The following is a 21,377-nucleotide window of genomic DNA, read 5'->3' on the forward strand; positions in this document are numbered from 1 at the left end:
GACGAGAGAAAACAGATGCACAATATTGTATTTTGGTTGTTTTGTACTATTTGCACAAGGATGTAATTTGTATTATTTACACAAGATTGTATTTATGCATTTTGTCTTTTTGGACAAAAAAAATGTATTTTTCTTGCCATTTCTCTTTGAAAATGGATGCTGCTAGAATTGAGAAATATATTTGTCAATCTTTCCAGAAGACAAGGATCAAGACAAGAAGGAAGCAAAAGAGTGGCCAGAAAGGAGAGAACATGTTTCCTTCAGAAGACTGTACAGTGAATAATATTTAAAAAATGTTTTAGATATATTATTAATAAATGTTAAGTACAAGATGGACAGAGAAAAAAAATGAAGGGAGGAGGTGAAGTAAGAATAAGTTGAAGGGTTAGAAGCGAACAAGTTTTCTTTCAAAAAGGGAATAAATTGTTTACCAGATTAGATTATAATCTAAAATGTAGAAAAAAAGAGAATAAGGAAGAAAAATGCCAAAAAAAACAACCTTTAATAGAAGATAAAATGCATAGGAGAAGATTTGGAATATCAAGGAAGAAAGACAAGTTGAAAAAAAATCGGGGTATCAGAAGTGAAGAATTGGAAGAACATAAGAAAAACTAAAAACGTTGGATGAAAAAGGGAATAACAGTAGATGGTAAAAAAAAAGATGTTAAAAGCACACCAACTTAGCATACAATGAATGAGATTCAAAAATATTGAATATTAGAATCTCTTACTACGATAATGATCATGAAGTCAATTTAACGATCACCAAATTGATGAACTGATGGCTAATGGTGTGAAAACAACGGCTCTGACAAGAGGCAAAGTAGACGACAAGAAAATAAAGAGTGAGAATAACAATAGAAGTGATTTAACAGAGAGTGTGTTTCAGGGTCTGGACCGTGTGTGTGTGTGAGAAAAAGTCTTTACAACCACAGAATCATCACTCAGCAGTGCAGATTCATGGCACCAGCACAATACATGCAGTCTCTCTCCAGGCTTCTGCAACACAAAGCTTTGTTTTGTTTCGCCGGTCGCCTCCGAGAGTTTGGCCTGCTGCGTCTTTGTGCAGAAATATATTTATTATAGAAGAGAATCTTCTGTTAAAAGAGCAGCATTAATTGGTGCAGAACCAGGACACCATTTCTGCATCCACAGTGGAGGAATAGACTTCTAATCAGGAAATGTTCTGTTCCAGTCTCGGTAACATTTCCTCACATGATTATCTCCCTGGATAAAGTCCAGCCGAGGACGCACTCATGTGCCGAAATGAGGTGCAGGAAGATGGATGGAGGAGTTGCGCTGCAGGTTTATATTGAGAAGGAAATTAAAAAGCGTCTTAGTCTGATATTGGAAAAGCAGCAGTAGTTACTTTTCTCATCCTCCCTGCAGCCTCATGCACTCGCTCATTCGTCCCCATGACATATTAAAAGTCAAACTTTCAGATTCTAACAACACAGTCTTTGATACTTCCATTTTCTTCCAATTTAAAAAAGAGATTATATCTGGTCCACTATATTGTTTTGAAAAGAAAAAAAAAAAAAAAATTGGAAAAATAAGAAGAAAGAATCATATTTATTGTAAATAATGATTATAGATTAGTTTTAATATATATCTAGAGATATGCTTTGTTAGAACAGTAATGATTTAAAGGCCATAAACTTAAATTATTATGCTGCATTAATAACAACATATTTGAAAAATAAATAATGATGATAAAATTGATACAAAATGTTATATTCTAGCTTTAAAATATATATTGCAACCAGTGGAATAGAGAGAGAGAAAAAATGGCTGGAAAAGATATATCAGTTCTATTCAAGTAGCAAACATAAAAGACATTCTATGTAATGTATGATTTGATAATGTTGTGAAAATAATGTTTCTATACAAAACCTCCAAAACCTATGCTAAAGTGTTAGCCTTCATGCTAACTCAGACATTTTTTTTGGCATAATGTAAAAACTTTTTTTTTTAATATTAAATAGTCTATATATAGTCACTATAAATGTTAGTATACATTAATAGTTGAATTATTTTGTAGATGCAGGAGCAACAAACTACAGTGCTAACTCAGGAGTCGCTCTCAAATTAGCTTAAGTGCTAACATTAGCTCAAGCTAATGTTTTGATTAAAGTATAGAATGATACAGATTTATTTTTACCATAAATTAAAATGTGATTTTCATTAAGATACCTATAAATTCACTATAAATGTTAATATTAATACTTTTGTACACATGGGAGGAACTAACTCAAGCGTATTAGCTTGTGCTAACAGAAGTTCAAGCTAATGTTCAAAAAGTGCAGATTGATACAAACACTTAAAACTATCAACTTACTTTTTCGGAGAGACAGATTCCTCAAGCATAGTCGATTCTTCATCACCTTCTAATCCGAAGCGGTCTTTGCTTTGTTTCTGTGGACAGAAAGACACAGCAGGTCTTTTTAGCATCGCAGCTACTGCCTGAAGCTAATGTTTTAAACCACTTTATAGGTTTTGTAACGACTTTAGGCGCTTTACAAATAACCTTTACTTACTTATTAGCATTCATTGATATAAACAAGAAAATAATGTATCAACTAAATTACAATAACGGTATTAAGAAAATAAAAAATATAAATAGCATGTTTGGATCTTTATAAATAAGCTGTTGATCTTTTCTTTATAATGTTTTCAAATAAATAACTAAATTATACCTTTTTCAGGATAATGTCAATGTAACCAGCGATAAGCTGGGAAATCTGCTCCCCTTCAGTGGTCTGTACAGAGTAGTAGCTCTCCTGGTACTCCCCAAAGTCCTGTTGACACACACACACACACACACAAACTTGAATGAATCAAAAAGAAAAGCCTAACAGCGTTGAGATTAGCTGATGATCCGATAGACAAAATGAACGTGAGTCTGGATCCGTGCTGCTCATTGATGTTCTGGTGCCGAGACATGAGGAGAGATATTGACATCGAGACATGAGAAGAGATCTGGTCAATACGAGGAGCACATGAAGGAATGAACAGATGATGGAATCTGTCTTTTTATTGACCGTTAGTTATGTGACAGTGCGGCCTTGAATAAGAATTAATAAATCACTTCTTATTACCAGAAATGAGGAGCTTTTTTCACAAAATGAAAAATATATTTTTTAAATCTTAGAAAATGAAGGCCTTGATCTTCATTGACTTTCTTCATATGTCAAAACAGATCGTGAGATAAAACTTCACTGAGCGTGCTTAGGTCTCTCCATAAAGGAAGTTTGATAATGATAATTTCTCTTCTAGAATTCTAATAATTCAGTGTTGTTGACGTGTCTTACCAGCGTGAAGCTCTTGGGCGAGGCCGCCCACCTCTTGACGGTGGTCAGTGGCCACTCCTGGACCACGTCCTTGGTCCTCTCGTCCACCCTCATCACAGACTCTTTGGTGATGCCCAGCAGTCGGGGCACTAGTTTGTTCTTACTCTTCATCTTCTCCTGCAGACACAGACCAGTTCAAAACATCAGCTTTGACCTTATTATTACGATCAACATGAGTTCTTTGTAAATAAGGTGTCTGATGCTAATGGATCGGATATGACGACTCAATTTTAAAATAATTGAAAATAGCGTGTAACAAGTCAAAAGAATAGATATTATCTAACAAAAAGAAAAGTCAAAATGTTATGATTCCAAATTAACTGAAAAAATACATTTTAATGATACGCTTTATTTTAAATAGTTTTTCATTATTATTATCTTTTGCATTTTTGTCATTAAATTATTACGATTTAATTAGACTTTTTTTGTTCTATACATGTTTTGGTTGCTTGCTGTGAAAACAAAAATTAATCCACTGCAAGATGAAAAACGTTGCATCATAAACCTACGAACCTGATTTGTAGACGATTCTAAAATGTAATAAATTCTTCTTAAACGTTCAGTAGCAGTTTTTCTGTGTATAATGTAGACATTTCTACATTGAACAAATTAGAAGAAGCAAAACTGAAAATATTGGAGGAATATGAATCATTCAGTCTCAGTTAGACAACTTGACGTGCATCCAAGTGAAAATACTGAGAAATGAAAGCTTTCCAAAGATGTCAAATATGTAGATTTTCAGATATAAAATCTGTCAGTAACTATTAATCTTGATCCAAGATAATCAAGTCAACTGTTCCGACTTAATCCTGCTCTTTACGTTTCCGTCAGCAGCTCCGACTTCCTCAGAGATCATTGCTCTGCTAATGTCAAATTCCAGATGGGGATTTTTTTTCTTCCTCCTCTGTTCTTATGGAAAGAGCAAACGGCGTCTGTGGAGCTGTGGTCGGTGAGCAGATGGACAGAAAGTGATGGGCTGTGACACGAGGGCAGAGAGGTGAGGCGAGTAAAAAGTCCTGGAGGCGACGTAAAATCTCGCAGGCCTCCCAGAGGTGATGGGTTAGCAGAACGAGCAGACGAGATGGTTACCATGGGATCTTAAATGTTTCTGCTCGGCTGGATTAGACTCATGGAAAGAGCAGGGAGACAGAGGTGAGCAGGAAAAATGTCACGCCGATCAAACGGTTGGGTGAAGAGACGACGTGGATTAAACCAACTAGAGGAAGAAAACTCTTACTGGTTAGTTTTGATTTAATCTCCGGTCCGCTTGTGCCGACAGCTGCTGGAGCCACAAACTGTCGGGCTGGGACTGTTTCTTTTCAGGCAAATTACCAGAAATAATCTTAAATTCTTTTGCTTTGTCAGCAGCGCCAGATGTACATAAACACAGGAGGATTAGCTCGTAACATTATGACCGTCTGGTGCATATTATGTTGGTACTAAATCATATAACACTGTCCAATATGACTAACATTGAGATGGCAGATTTAAATATAAAGAAACATTTATTTAATGTTGACAAGCTGATTAAAAAATAAATCAAGTCTGAAGCCGAGACCAAGGAAAACTTAACCCTTGCATGACTTTAATTCTGCCTCATTTCTTTGTGATTTAATCTTTGAATGGAATTGTTTGAAAAGTATATAACACTTTAAATTAGTTTTTTGTTGTTTTTTTTGCTGGATGACCATGTTCAACATCTTGTAATTATTAAACATTACAGTTTTTCAATGTGTAATGTTACAGTTGGAAATGTAAATAGACAAAACAATACACTCTTTTTTTATTTAAATCTGGTGTGGTAGGTCTGAGCAGACCAGACAGTATTTTTTTTATTCAAGCCCACATTTAAAACTTAAAACATATTCTAATGTGAATCAGATATTTTGATTTCTATGCGTGTTCATTTAAAAAAAAAAAGAAAAGGTAAAGGTAAACAACAATGCTCAATAGATTAAGAACATTAATGAGATTTTTAAAACAAGTAGCACACGTTCCTCCCTTCCTCTCAGTGAACTAGGAATCTTCAGTTTTCCCTGTTTACTGCTTGTTTTATTTTCACATTTTCAAAGTTTTAATGAAGAGTGTGATAACTCTTGACACATGTACATGTGGTATATATTTATGCACTGGAGTAGGAGCGCTCAGAGTTAATGATCGACAATTAAGGGTTAATGGTTCCCAAGTTTCACAGCAGTTATATAAAGAAACATACATTTTTAGAGTCCATTTCTTTACTTTTATTCCCTTTTCAAATCCAAGATCAAGACAGTTTTCGTGTAACATGTTCAGAGCAAACCTTTTTCTTTTACATGATGGTATATTGAATTCCATTCTTCCCATCCCTCCTATTTTCTTAAATTCCTACATTTCAAATGTTGAAATTTGAATGATTTTTTTGTTGAAATGTTTACATTAAAAAAAAAAAATAGGATTTTTTGATCTATAATTGAAATAAATAATGAACTATAAATAAACCAATTAACTACACGGCTAAATCGTCATAAAAATTGTTTTGGTTTGTTTGTTTTTTATTTTGTTTTATTACCTCTTATTACTCATAATCCACAGGCCTCTGTGATCATACCATTGTGACGGCACTTTCTCAAAACTCTGTTACCAAAACAATATCATCAAGTATCACTGTTAGCAGCTCCCTGGCAGCTATTAGCCTCCATCAGCGAGAGTGAGGGTCTCTGGCCTGACACTGTGTCGCTCTAATAGTTGTCGTTCTACAAACCGGCACCGAAAAAAAAACAACAATTGGTTGGCTTCCAGTAACAAGCTGCTCTCCTCTCAGACGCCGACAGTGTAGGTGGAAGAAAAAAGTGAGATAAGACGCAGAAAAATGTACGTTGCACACCGTCTTCTAATATCTCAACACTGTGCATCCGTCACTTCCTGGGCGAGACACCACACTGCACGTCTAACAATTGCTCCAGAGGTGAAGAACAACTCCTCGCCAGCCTTCTGGCACAGTTTTCTGAAACGTTGTTTGAGGAGAAGGTCAACAGAAAACATAAATTTCACAACATCGGCTGCAGTAAAGATCTTGCTCCGCTTCACCGGCTTTTAAATAAGTAGAGGGACCAATAATCTGTACTATAATGCCCCCCGGATCTGACATAAACTGCCATAACCAGACGGAAATAAACACATTTCGTGGCTTCTTTCCAGTAAACACTTCAATAGTGAAAACAAAAGCCTCCCTTTAAAACAAACCAGAAGGAAGAAGAAGAATCAAACAGTCTTCCATCGTCATGGTCAGTCCAAATTGTGAGAAGAATTATCATTTTTCATATAGGTGGAAAATTGCCATCTTTTGTTTGGCGACATGAAAAGCTTTTAAAGTTCAGGTGCACAATTCCTCAGCCTGCTGGCAAAATTCTTTCAACTCTCGGAGATCCACTTAACGCAAATCCCCGAAAAGGGCCGTCAGTCTCGGGAGAAATGAAGCTTCAAACGCGTTCAAGCTAATTCTAAAAAAAAAAAATCATCCTTTTCTCATTTCATTTAAAGTTGTGAGCAACTTTGGTGGAGTTTCACCGTAGATCAAATTAAAAGTGTGAATGAAAGTGGGAGATGATGGTTTCACTGACCTTGACCAGGAAGAACGACACGCCGTACGTCCGCAGAGACCTCGCCAGTTTGACGTATTTCACTTTGGCTTCGATTTCTGTCAGGTCGCCACAGTTTTTGTGCTCCTGGGAATTCAAAATTATCATTCAAACACGTTTTTAACACTTGAGATCGGACGGCAGGGATCTCACCTGAAACACCTTCTTCTCCGAGCCCCTTTGTTTGATGTATTCTTTCGGTAGAAACTCCTTCAGGCTGCAAGGACGTGGCACAAAGGGATTTTTGAATTAAGAATCGAATAGTGAGGATTTTGTTAAAACTTACTCGAGAAATCCAGGTTTGTGTTTAATTTCCATGTGAGGGCCGAACTGGATCTGGGCTTGGATGCCTCCAAACTCACCGGCCTTATCGAAGGAGACTGGGTGGGAACCGTTAAGGATGTCGTCACGAGCCTGAAAGAAAGAAAAAAAGAAAATCGTTATAAAAGGATGTAAAAAAAACATTGATACACTTAAATATGACGATGGGTTTTTTATCCATAATACTGTTCATATTCAAAAGAACGGTATTGATATTTTTTAAATTTAGATGAAAGAAATAAATGCATTTTCAATGTAAAAACGATACAATAAAATATAACCTTGTGATACTGTAGTAACAAGAATATATGTGTAGTATTGTAGAGTACTTGACTCTGGTGTTGTAGAATTTACAGACCACATGACTCTTTGTGAAGTCGTAACTGCTTTCATTTGTTTTCAAACCAAAATATGTCCAAACATCAGCATTAAAAGCTGCAGGAGTCTACTGTATCCTCTCGTCCCCAGTCATTACCTAAATCTAGCTGAATTAAACTGTTACTTTAGTTGCGGAGGACGTCATGACTGCTGCCATCTAGAGACCAGAAGTTTATTTGCAAAATAAAAATTAAAGGCTAATTGTACTCATCAGTATGTTTTTGTTTGTACAAAAATCTCGTTTTATTTACATTAGAAAATGTGCTAAACCCCACCCACTGTTTTTCAGGAGATTACATCTTGTTAACCATAACCACACCCACTCTGCCGTGATTGGTCAACCATTGTGGTGTGTCTCAGTGTGTCATCAATCTGGGAAGTCTCCACCTCCAAGGGACTCGTATAAACAAAGCGTGGCATGATTACAGCTTGCTGGAGGAGTGAAGTTATTATTACATCATAATGGACGCCACTCTCGTAACCTCTCGTTTGCACAGATTTTAGACAAACTTTGTTGAAAACATGGTCGTGATGAGGGACTTACTGCATCTTGGAGACTTTAACATTTACAACATGAGAGTCAGGAGAGTTTGACATTAGTTAACAAGTAGCCAAACTTAAACAGTATTACAGTTTTAAAACTGGTTTAGAGGATCAATCACTCGTTAATCTCGCTGTCATCGTAAACGTGCTGCTCTTATAATTTTTATATTCCGCTTTAAAAGTCGTTCTCCAGACGAGAGACAGCAGCACATTTCTTAATTAACACACCATCTGTCAGGGAACAGTTCTGGCAGCAGCGTTTATTGGTCTGTTCAAGTCAACAGAACTTCCGAGTGAAACGTGGAGGGAAATTAAAGCTTTTTTTAAAGCGTGAGAAGAGTCTGACCTGGACGTAAAGGAGGTTAAGCTGGACCGGGTCTCTGGAGTCTACGTTCTGGTCCGAGTAGAAGAACTTGCGTCTGAGCAGGAGGGTCTCGCTCTCCTCCACACCTTGCTCTCTGAAGGTCCTGCTGTGGTCCAGCCAGTTGACTGAGCACACAAACCATCTCATCAGTTCTCAGGTGGACTCACTTCCAACTGTTGATCCTTCCTTCACTCACGCTCGTCATCCGTGTGCAGCTTGGCCTTCAGCTTCTCCATTTTCCTCTCGTCACGCAGCAGAGTTCGATCTTTCTTCAGCGTTCCCGTCCCTTCGTCCTTCTTCTCCTCCACAGAGTCCTGGATCAGGGAATACTCCTCGTAGTTGGTGATACCTGAGGATGCGACAGGACTACACATTAGATTAAAAAAAGACACTTCAGATGGAGAAGGATGTGAAAGTGTTGTCAGATTATTCAATTCTTTATTTTGTGCATCCATTGATCAGCTTGGTGATCTCCCAGATGTCCAACAGGACCAACCCTTACCCCCTTAACTCAATATTTAAGGTTCTGTTTTACAAAACATTAACTTGATATAGAATCAGTTTATTCTCAAACATCAGAACCAATTAGCTCATAAAAGTATGTTCCTGCATCTAGTATAATGATATACTATATTGATACATTTATAATTATCATATTAGTATACGTTTATACTGCATATATTGTATTAATATGCTTAATATATGTATATATTACTATATCATGTTAAATTGTAGAATACAGATTCAAGATGAGATACCAGTTTTTTATTGCTACAAGTACTTATATTTGGTGTTTTTATGGATATCTGTGTAAAAATGTGGCAATTTGCAACAAACTGAAGTATACGTAAAAGGGGGTAGGACTTTATTTTTTCTCCCTAGTTGTTGTTTTTAACCACAGGTTTTATTATGTTTTCTTTTTATTTGGCTGTATTTTTTTTCTAACCATTTATTTTGTATGTACAAATAATAAGATATCTTTAACATTTTTGAAAGTAAAATTTATTTCATTCTTTACTTTATTATTTATCTACAGCACATGTGGCAAACTCTATGAAATATATGAAAATCTACACTGATGAGAACCAAAAAAATCTGTAATGTACAAAATATATGTACAAAAATATATAAATGTCATTGTAAAATCAAAGTGCTGCATCTTACAGTTAATATTATTGTTATGATTAATAACTATATCTTTACGTGATTAATACTTGAAATTATTAAATCATCCTCGTTAAATGAAATAAAAACAATCTCAATATGAAATATAAGCCTAAAAAAATGTATTTATCAAATTCCTTGGGGTTTTTTTAATTGGGAGGAAACCAGAGTGACCAGAGGAAACTTTTGTACTGTACAACAACAATATGATATTTTAGAGTTGCATGTTCAAAATCAAAAGTTTTGATCGTCAATTTTTTTTTTTTTAAATTTGTTCGATTCAACCGTATAACTTTTCTAATGCCACCGTTTTCAGGAACAAATATCTACTTGTGAACGTTCTAAAACTTAACAAACATCAATCATGATTCATTTGTTTGGATCATAAATTGTGTGAGAAACTCACTTAAGACTGACAATTAACAGCAGCTCACACAATACAAGGCAGGTGGTCATAATGTTAAAACGGTGAACATGGATATAAATGCTTTTGGAGGGGGGGGGGGGGGGGGGCGTACCTATCCTGCTACAGATGGTGACCAGCAGCTCTCCCACTGTTTTGGAGTCATCCACCATGATGGTTTTCACGGCTCCGTCCAGCATCGCGATTTTCTGTGGCCTCTGTTTCTTCTTGTACTCAAGAATGTCCTGCAGATAACAAATGATTGAAACACACAAGGACCCAAAAAAAGGGATTCTGGATCCCACTGAAAGGGAGAGAGATGGATGAAAAGCAGAAGGTTACACGGTGACAAGAGTGAATATGCTCCAGAAAACTGCATTTTCCCGGCTGCCTATCACGCCGTCGCTCACTCCCAATCACAACAATAAGTGGAAATTTGCCTCGGAATAATTGGTCACAGTTACGCTTCCCACCGCGGTCGCCTTTGGAGGATTTGAGGAGGAAACGGCATTTAGAGAAGCAAAACCACAGAAGGATTGAAGCGAAGAGAAAAGCAGAGCTGGCCGCAGGACTCGACAGCAGCAGCTCGCTGGAGGATTTGTTTTCCCTCTTCAACAATCAGCGCTTTGCTACATTAAATTACAGAGAGAGAGCTCTCAAAAATAGTCAAGATTATGTATTAATAAGAAATGTTTTTTTTTAACTATTATACCAAATATGATTATTAAAACCAGAAAATAACACAATAATGGACAATAAATAAACAAAATAAATTAAATTAAACTTCAAATTAAAATGCAAACAAAAACAAGAAAACAACAACCTTAAAATGTTTATAAAAACTGTTCAACAAGTCAAGCAAACATATCCACTATTTAAACTAATAGCCAACATTTTTTAAATTTTATTTTAGGTATACTTTCATAAAATAACAGTTATAAGTTTTAAAAAAAACAAGGCAAGGAATATTTTAACGTTAGTTTCCCATTGAAAAGAAACATGAAAAGGAATTATATACTGTAAAGAAAGCTATATATAATATTACAAAGAAATATCACATGTAATTATAAAGGCTTTAACGTCTAATTGGTCTCATTTGTGGGCCGTACGAATGTGTATTTACCAAATATGAATAATAATTTTTTATTTCTTCTTTTCATTGTGTGATAAATGTATGTTAATAATCCCAGTGTTTATTCTTATTCACAAAACAGATCCATAATTTTCCAAATTAAACCATCTTGATCTCTGGCATCTTCATCATTCACAATTATAACATGAGTAATAATCCACTTGGATTTTAAGCCAACTATACAGCGGGGCCACATAAAATGAATTGGGTGGTGCAGATTTGGCCCTTGAGTTAAACACATGTCATTACATTGATACTGAATACATCCTTTAATAATGAGAGTGATTGTGAATAACTGTGTGTACAAAGAGTAACGTGCACATTAAGAAGCGCACTGACGTCTAACTTATATTTACCCCGTTGCGAAGCATGTAGTAGTCGAGGGTCCGGCCCGACTCAAGCCAGATGCCCTTTCTGGGGTCTTCATCCGATAGAAACAGACCATAGTCCGAGGCTGGAAACAAAAATGGAAAATAACATCACAGAGAAAGGTAAAAATTAATCTTCTCTGCTGTGGTTCTCACCTTGTCCAGTCTGTGCCTCGGGAACTCTGTCTCGGATGATCCGACAGGCGTCGTAGACGGCGGTGGACGGCTCGAACTGCATCGTCTTGACAACGTTGCATTGGCGAACGCATATTTTGAGGGAGAGCACCACCATCTTGGCTTGTGGTGTGAACCGGTACTGCACCTGAACAACAACGATGACAAGATATCTGTTAAATTTCAAGTTCCATAATAAAAAATGAGCAAAAGGAGTAAAACTGGCCCAACTTTTGAGGAATTTATCTCCACTCTAACTTTTAAAATGTTTAAGAAAATGTCTGAGGTCTACCTAAGTTTAATTATTTTTGTTAATGGTGTCTTGATCAGGGAGATATTAACAACACTTTCCAGACTTAACATTGACACATGGTTTGTAACCGCCTCAAGACACAGAAATCTAATTTATTTTTACGCCTATTAATCTTTTTTGTTTTGCCATTTTTTCCATTTCATTGCTACTGTGTATATGCTGTATTTATATGTAACCATACTGTATGTGTTTGTACTACCAGGTTTGTATTTAGTTTGAAACTAAATTTAAAATGTTTAAAAGAAAACATGTTTCAATAAAAAATACACCTACACTTGAAAAAGACAGATTTCATAATTTTGAACTAATAATGATTTATTAAATACATTTTAGATTATTTTGTTTCTCTTCTATACTTTCATGGATCCCAATTCTTTGACTCATCATTGCATAGAACCTTACTTTACTCATTTTTTTTGTTTGTTTGTTTGTTTGTTTTTTCTCCCACTTCTGTTGTGGGAAAAGAAAATGTTGATATTATTTCTTAATTGAAGAATTAATACTCTGTTTTTGAAACACTATATATATACTATATATAATAATAATAATATAATAATAATAATAATAATAATAATAAAAAGGCAATGACTAAAATATGAATATATAGATATAAAAATGTAGAAAAACTGAGTTGACATTTGGAGGCTCATTTCTGGAGAATATAACTGCAGCTCTTATGCAGTGAATTAGTTTTTATTCAACATTCTCTCAGGATCATTTCAGATATGAAGTCTGGAGTTTCTATAACTGGTTCAAGGTAGACGAGGCAGTAAAGCTGCGAAAGGGTCACTGTGATGAAAAGCCAACAGCATACTAGAACCAGCCCATAATAGCTGCAGATGGTCTTAACGTTACGGCTGATGAGTTTATCTTAATGTGATACAGTAAAGAATCCCATTTGGCCGCTGCTGCAGAGAGAAACGGTGATGTGGACGTTCTGAATCAGGACCACAAAGAGGTAATTCCAGATCCATCTCTGTGTCTGTGGTGTTTATAGAGACGTTTGTGTCTTCAAAACGAACAGAAAAATTAGACTCGTTGACGGATGTTCTTCCTCGACGTGAAAATGGTGGGAGCTGATGTGATTCACAGAGATTGAGAGCACGAGAAGCAGAAGAGACGTGACCTTTTCTAACAGAGACCCTCCTGTCTGGGCCCACAAGGCTGCTCTGTACCCGGGGTGGGAGGTCAGAGGTCAGTCCTAGCCACGGCTGAGGGACACATCTGCTCCGCCCGGCTTCTGACCCGAACGCACACAGAGAATGTGGTTCCTATGTGCGATGTGTTCGCGTGAAGAAGCGAAGGTGTTTGTCTGGCGCTCGGTCAACACTCGGCTGCTCGGTCCCACCGTGGTCGTAACATCGCTCGAGAATGTCAAGTATTTGGTGACGAGATGCAAACCCTGCTCCTTCCTGACACTTCACAGCATAATTTACTTTAATCTCCAATTGTTCTCACTCCGAAGTGACAAGGGTTTAGGGTTACAAGAAAATATTGATACATTTGAATATCACTTTTGTTTTCATAATAAGGTAAGTAAGTAAGTAAGTAATGGTTTTGTAAAGATCTTTCTAGACCAGGGTCACAAAGCGCTTCAACAATCGAGCACAATAAAGAGTTAAAATAAATACTTTAAAATATCAAGAGACATAAGACAAACACAGGAGTCTAAGAAAATCAGGGAAAAGCACAAATGAAAATTTCTTCAGATGTTTCTTGAATGAGTCAGTAGATCATCAAACACAGAGATGGTTCCAAAGCTTAGGAGCAACAGTCTGGAAGGATTTCTCTCCTCTGGTCCTGAAGCGTGAATCAGTAGATTCTGATCCACAGACCTCAGAGCCCGAGCTGGGGTGTAAGTCTGGATCAGATCACTGATGGAAGGTCTGACCATGAATAGATCTGAAAGTTAGAACCAGAATTTTAAAATTGATCCGGAAAGAAACTGGCAGCCAGTGAAGAGTTTTAAGGATCGGAGAAATGTGAGTTCTTCTACTAGAGCAACTCAGAGTTCTCGCTGCAGAGTTTTGTATTAACTGCAAGCAAGACAGCAATATTCATTACTGGTCCCCAACTAAAGTAAAAATAAAATCCCTGACTGAGGACCAGAGGATACAGTCAACTCCAGAAGATATTAAAGCTGAGGTCGGGACATATTTTGGTTTAAAAAATAATGAAAGTAGTTACGACTTCGTCAAGAGACATGTGGTCTATAAATTCTACAACACCAGAGTCAAGTAATCGACAATACTACAAATACACTCACACTCACCGGCCACTTTATCAGGCACGCAAATGTTTGTTAATTTCAATTTCTGCCATTTCTAATCAGCCAATCAGATGGCAGCAACTCAATGCATTTATGCATGTGGACGTGGACAGATTGCCAGATTCTTGTCAATTACCCCTAAAATAGTCTAGATCTTTCTACTCGAACTGGAAGTTTCAGACCAAAAACATATTGCCAAACTCCTCTCAGAGAAGCACCAGTCTGAGTATTTTATGGAAAAAAGAGTAAAAAACAAACAAACAAAAGAGCTGGATAACAAGATTCAAATTCACTCCAACTGGAGGAGATTTAGTAGATCCAACACTTGCTAATGCTAACAATCTTCTCTATAATGCTGATAACAAAATGTTGCAGGATTATAAGATTAAAGATAAATAGATTTTAAAAATTGTCACCTCGTTTATGGTTAGGCCAAGAAAAGGATACTGCCCCTAAAATAAACCAATAAAGTGATTCACAAAAAAAAAAAGAGGAAAAAAAAGGATTTACTACAGAAACTGTAGGATTCCAAATATGTTCAGGTGTAACAAAGCAGGCGAACACATGTTCTGGTTCACTTTTAGTTCTCAGTCTGAACCAACACAGAAACTACATCACATCTGTCTGAGTGTGATTCCAGTGTGGTTGACGCCCCACAGCAGGATGGTTGGCGGTTCAGGACCAGAACGAGGCTTCAGTGGTATACCACAGTAGTTAAAAAAACGTATTGGTGATTTTATAGTTCCGTGTGCTGCCTTCAATGGACTCACGGCAGTTCTGTCGAATATCTGTAAGAGATTGACATCTGCTCGCCTTATTTTGGTAGATGCCAAAACTTGTATTAAAATTGCATAGTGAAAAATTGATTTATTTTCAATCAAACAACTTCAGCAACTTCCCTCTTATTTCTTCGTCTCTATTTAATTATTTTTAAACAAGAAGTCTGAATGTAATCTTGTACTTTCATCCAGGATGTCTATAGCAGGAACCAGCAGACACCAAAGAAGTAGCACTTGGAGTAGTTTGCGGTTGCAAAACGGTATCTTAACTACGTCTGTGTTTAAATTAATGAGTCCCTTCGGCAGACTGTGTATACGTTTCTCTGCTGCCTGGGAGAGTTTCTTGTATCTGCAGTTATAGTTTATCATAAGGAATAATCACCGGAGGAACAGCAGGAAGACATTAGAGAAAATATAAAGAGATGAAAGATAATAATGCAGGAAGAAGACATTCACAAGATTAATCGAATGTTGAAGAAAGCACAGACTTTTTTTTAAAGACTGTGGGGAAAATAACAACCACGGTTTCATTATTTAGACATGATTCCAGTCCAGTTGAATCTGATCGTACATCCTGGTGAAAACCATTAGGCTTCATAGTGTCAAGCAAGCCGGGGAAAAAAAGAATGTTTTTTTTTTACTTCACAGATATGACATTTTAAAACAAAGGAATGGAGGAAAATCAGTGCCATCCGTATTTAAAATGGTTGAATTTAATTAATTTAAAATAGTAACAATGTTTTGTTTTTTTAAAACAGTTGAAATGTTAAGTTCAACCATTATCCATATAACCATTCATTAACCTGATGGCATTGATATACCTTCCTAATCAAGGCTCTAGCAACAGATTATATATACACATTTTTTAATTATACCAAACGCAAACCATCTCAGCAGACGCTAAACAAGTTAGTGGCTAATCCTTCAAAAGATTCCTGGATCCAAACGATAATCAAGGATATATTTAAATTCATCCATTTCTTGAAGTAAATACAAAAAAATCCCCCGACTTTCATTACATCTGGGTCATTTGTCAATAAACCCCCAGAGCCAAAGGGAAACTTTGGAATTCAACCAGTAGAGTGTTTAAATTGGGGATAGATTTTAGTTTAGACGACTGCAATCGCATTATGGCAAGATTATCATTTATATATGATACTTATCAAATATATAGTGTAAGATTTTCATTTGAGTTTGCGGTTTCATATAATAATAAATCGAAATCATCCCTAATATTGCTTCCGTAAAAGAAAAACCATTTAAATTCAAACCACGTTCAAAAAACAAATGATAATCTTAATTATAGGTCATTTTAATTCTCGTCCATCCCCCCCCAAAAAAACATCTAAATCTCTTCCTCACTCTACATCACACAAAGCAAAGTCTCCATCAAAGCTGGATTAGCAGCCAAGCGTCCGATCATACATTTTCCAATCTCTGTAATGAGAAAGGATTTGCCGAGATCAAACGTGATTGTTGAGGCCCCAAAACACTCGGGTACAAGCAACTCATTAGGCCGCTTCCAAATCCAGTCTGGGAATACGGCACCGGTGTGAATGCGGCAGAGACAATCCCCGTCAGTCGCTGTGGATGCTCACGGCGCAATAATAGAAAAGGTTCAGTGCACTGATGTGAAATATGCTTTTTCTAAACAGACTATTTTGTATCAGCATTCGTTCATGTTCAGAGGGGAATTGTTTTTCAGCATCTAGATCTCACGGCGCTTGTTCTGATGGGTCCATAATTGGGAGTGAGAAAGAACACGGGCCGAGAGACGCAGGACGTATGAATTTTTATTCCCTCATTAACCTGCAAGTATTATGTCAAAGAAAAAGATTGATAATAACATGCAAATGCATCATTTATGGAAGTATATCGGTGCCATCAGAATAATGAATGCTTACGAATTAATTTTAAATGATAACTTTTTTTTCCAATTTTTAAACAATTACATTTTATCATTTCTACATTGAAAGTACAACACTGGCAACATTTTATATTGAATTCAAAAGGCAACGAAAGGCTAGGCTAAGAATATAAATAAGAACATTGACTTTTTTAAATTAAGTAAAAAATATTTGTTTTTAAAGATATTTGTAGTCTTTTAAATTCCATTTTAAATTGTTGGCACTATTACAGTTAATTTTTTTTATTGGATTGAAAAGACTACGAAAAAAGATTAGATTTAGAAAATGTATATTTAAATTAGAATATAAAAAAATATATATTTATTTTGAAAGTTTTTTTTATTTTTTATTTGATTTAAAAAAAAAAAAAATTTAAACTTTAAATATTTGAAAGAAAAAGAAAAAAAACCTAAACCATTTCTATAAAAAGGGGAAAAATATGTTAAATTTAACCATATCCACTTTCTTACTGCAATCTCCATCTAGATTTTGCTTTCAAGAATAACAAAAGACATAGAATAACACAATTTTATACATGTTTTAAAAAAAAAAAACTTGGAGTGACCATATTAATGAAGTGACAAATACCATTTTTTTTCTGTGTAAATCGCCAGACATTGCGGTTTGGGGAGATTTTCCCGACGGCAGTGACGCAGCTGCCTCTCACACTCTCCGAACGTTACATCTCACAGTCATTAATCCTCTGCTCACTCCTACACGTTATACATAACACAAAGGCGTCCTCACGCCTCCTGACTGAAAACCCAACATCACCAGTTACACCTACACTCCTCTGATGTACTGCACACTCATGCAACAGCAACGCTTAAAAGCTACAGTTTCTGGTAACGACCACTTCTGTCTTCTGTGCGCTGAGGTTTCATTTCAATCTAATGGACGAGGCTGCGTGTCCACGACTGTCTGAGGAGATTAACATTGAGCTCAATATAATATGCAGGTATTTCTAACGAGTCTTGTACCGAAGAAGATGTCGAACTCAAGTGCCAACGTAACAGAGTCACGATGTGTGCATGTTACATGATACATTTCAGTTACATTACAGCAGTAGCTTAGAGAAGTGGTTCCAAAGAAAGAAAAAAAATGATGCGAAATATCTTTTTTATTTGAATTTTTTTTTTAGTTGAAGTAACATTAGACTGCAACTCTTGATAAATCAAGTACATTACAATCTGGTTTAAGGGTTGGTCAAAGATAAACTTAACAGAAATAACTTTGTCAAGTTACAATATGAATTGAACCATGAATAAAAAGAAAAATTATAATTAGAGAATTAATCAGTAAAAAATGGGTATGTTTTTACTCAAACTCAAATAATTTAGTCCAGGGAAGGTTTATTCAACTTCCCATGAGGCCACATTGGCCGTCATGCCAAAATACATAAAAAAAAAGGTGTTAAAATTAACGTAATACTGATAGAAAAGAAAAAAACATTTGTAATTAAACCCTGGCATTCTGCAAGAGGCTAAGTGGTTTGGGATTAGAATTTATTTAAAATTCATTTTAATTAAAGACATTTAAATAAAAGATTCTCAACATTAACCCCGAGTGGAGATTTTTCCATTTTTTTCTTCAGAAAATAAAGAATAAAATGTAGAAAAAAAAATCTTAGGAACCTAAAACAAAGGTTTTTTTTCGTTAGAAAGGATGTTCTAATGCTAATATAATACGGCTGTGAATATATCTTCATAATCATTTTTAAACGTATTACCTTGAACTTATTTCGCTCTGCGTAAGTAGATAGAAGATTAAATTGAACAACTACCTCAGATAATTTTGGACACAAAGGATAAACCAAACTTCCCCATTTAGTTGTTTGCTATAAATCAATTACATTGACTCATCATTGGTCGTTTCACTGCATGAGCAAAAATGTTAATATGATAATGTATGATAATAATATGCATGTTTTGTCTCAACCTTCTGCTGGTCGGTTGGTTAACACCAAGTTGAAAACATCAAGCCACGCGAGACTCTCATGAGATAAAAGGCACAATAAGAGCGAGAAGTGGAACATGCAGCAATTGTTCAATAGATCAATGAGGCAGAGCAGTGCCTGCTGGGAACAACCTGGCCCCGTTACAGTAACGTGGCCCCTGGCCTGTTAATAGATCAACCCACTAGTGAGATGGAAGAGCTCGATAACTGACCTGAACAACGTACTTTTAGCACCAAAGTGGGCCAGAAAACGACGTTTAGTTAACCTGGAAGTAGAAGCTTGTTCAGATGCTCAGTGTATTGATCCTGTTTGCAGCAGCAGGACAGGAAACAAGAAAACACTCTGGGCTTGTGGCTCCAGGTGTCACGATCGGTTGGTTAGAAACACACAAGAAAAGAAACATGCTTCAGTGAGAAACAGTTGAATAAACAAAATACTTGGGATTCACAAATCAGGGGTGGTGAGAGTTGAACCAGCAACTAAATCAAGAACAATAGTGTTGATGTATTCTGAGGTGTCCAGGATAATTCAACAAAATGTGATTTTATTACAATTAGCATTCAAAAAATTCACAGCCATTATACTTTCTTTGTTGCAATTAAACCACTGGCCACTAGATGGTAGAAGGCATCACGTCCACTGCTGCTAAAAGAACAATAAAATCCTGAAGGATCATGGAGACTGAGGACGAGAGGATACAGTTGACTCAAGCAGCATTTAAAGCTGATGTTTGAACATATTTTGGTTTCAAAACAAATTAAATCAGGTATGACTTCAAGAGTCATGTGGTCTGTAAATTCTGCAACACAAGAGTCAAGTACTCGACAAAAAAATGTATCCTTGTTACTACAGTATCTCAATATATAGTATCGTTGCACCTGCATCAGGATGATGAATAACACCTTTATTATCCCCACATTTACATACCTTATCACCAGATTCTTACCAATACACAAGCCTAGTTAAAGTTCCTTTTCAACAATGAGTTTTACATCCTTCAACAAACTCTTGGATCCAGATGTTGATCTAGAGCATCTTCCTAATGTAATCTGTTCTTCGTCCACATGTCCAACACTTTCCTCAAAATCTCATTGAATTAGTTTTTAAGATATTTTGCAATCCAACAGTCAATAAGTATTTTCTACAGTAAACACGGAGTACCTGGTGTTCGGGTCATGTGACAGACCAGCCACAGCAACCGAGTCTCTCGCATGATAAAGTGAAAGAAGAGATCGAGGCCAGAGCGTCGGCAGGTGACGCGTCTCCATCAGCGGAGCAACTAAGGTCAGTGTCGGGTTTCAACCCGGCAACAGCAACAGTTGTAACAGAACCTGGACTCTTGTTGTCCTCCTGGAGATTTACTGCAAGTAAACCATGAGAGAGCGACAGAGTAAAAGAGAGAGAGGGAGCGAGAGAGCGATCAATGCAGCCTCTCGAGCAGAAAAGAGGAATCGATGTGAAATTTAAAGCCCAGACACAGACGCTGCTCACACATATTCCACCTTAAGGATTGTGCTACGGACTTTGAAGATAAATGAGCTCAAACAATGATGTTCACTTATGGGTATTTCTTTGGTAGAAAAACTTATGGGTCCTTCGTTTTAAAATGTTCCATGGTAGGTTGCTATGGTTACCGGGAAGCATCTGCTTTACACAGAGTGAGCACAATTTTGTCTCTAACACGTTTGAAAGTGGGGATGAAATGGGTGAAAGTTTGAGATACGACGACTCGATAAAGTCGGGCCCCGTTTTCCACAAGCTCTTCTTCCGTATTGCTAAAACAAAATTGGTTTTCCATTGTAATCCACGACACAGCGCCAATGCTAATGTATGAGTGGGAGGAGATTGTGATTAAAGTAAAGCGAGTCTAGTAAATTTAGCAAAAAAAGGCAATGTTTTGTCTTCTTGACAGTGTTTTAAACTCTATAATTACTTTATATTTGGCATCAGTGCACAAACAGATTATTTCATCAAGAAAGTCCTGCTTCACAGATTATGAAAGAGCGATGCTCGACGAGCCATTTAGAAACTCAAAGTTGTTTTTAATTGACAGCTGGCTGAACCAATTAAATGTTTTAACATTCCTACTCAATTATGACAAAGAAAGCAGCCCATTGGGTAATTTCTTAACTAGTAGAGGTCTCGTCCAATCAAAGCTTGATCTTTTCAATCATTGTTTTCTGTGACCATGTAGTGTCAATTAAGTCTTATAATGACTTATGTTCTCACGATAAAATACCAAACTGCTGAAATAAAAAGCCAAGTTTCACAAATATTATGTGGTTACACAACTCATCACTTCACGGACGGAAAACCACTTTGAGTGCGCAAAGTTACA

At 36.3% G+C, this 21,377-nt stretch overlaps 1 protein-coding gene across 1 annotated transcript in view; it reads right to left on the reverse strand.

Annotated features, from left to right (window-relative positions):
• The window catches only part of tln2a (talin 2a), a 101,800-nt gene that overhangs the window by 44,828 nt on the left and 35,595 nt on the right, over nucleotides 1-21,377 (reverse strand). The window contains exons 3-13 of the mRNA XM_087793377.1: nucleotides 11,797-11,962; nucleotides 11,629-11,726; nucleotides 10,256-10,385; nucleotides 8,770-8,922; nucleotides 8,556-8,698; nucleotides 7,254-7,381; nucleotides 7,121-7,184; nucleotides 6,950-7,054; nucleotides 3,312-3,467; nucleotides 2,697-2,798; nucleotides 2,339-2,415 (exon numbers count right to left, since the gene is read on the reverse strand). Coding sequence (XP_087649503.1) covers nucleotides 2,339-2,415; nucleotides 2,697-2,798; nucleotides 3,312-3,467; nucleotides 6,950-7,054; nucleotides 7,121-7,184; nucleotides 7,254-7,381; nucleotides 8,556-8,698; nucleotides 8,770-8,922; nucleotides 10,256-10,385; nucleotides 11,629-11,726; nucleotides 11,797-11,932 — 1,292 coding nt within the window. The 5' untranslated portion in view covers nucleotides 11,933-11,962. The remainder of the gene's footprint in view (nucleotides 1-2,338; nucleotides 2,416-2,696; nucleotides 2,799-3,311; nucleotides 3,468-6,949; nucleotides 7,055-7,120; nucleotides 7,185-7,253; nucleotides 7,382-8,555; nucleotides 8,699-8,769; nucleotides 8,923-10,255; nucleotides 10,386-11,628; nucleotides 11,727-11,796; nucleotides 11,963-21,377) is intronic.

The sequence above is a fragment of the Callionymus lyra genome, chromosome 6 (genome assembly GCF_982586985.1).
Source record: "Callionymus lyra chromosome 6, fCalLyr1.hap1.1, whole genome shotgun sequence".
Taxonomy (NCBI): Eukaryota; Metazoa; Chordata; class Actinopteri; order Syngnathiformes; family Callionymidae; genus Callionymus; species Callionymus lyra.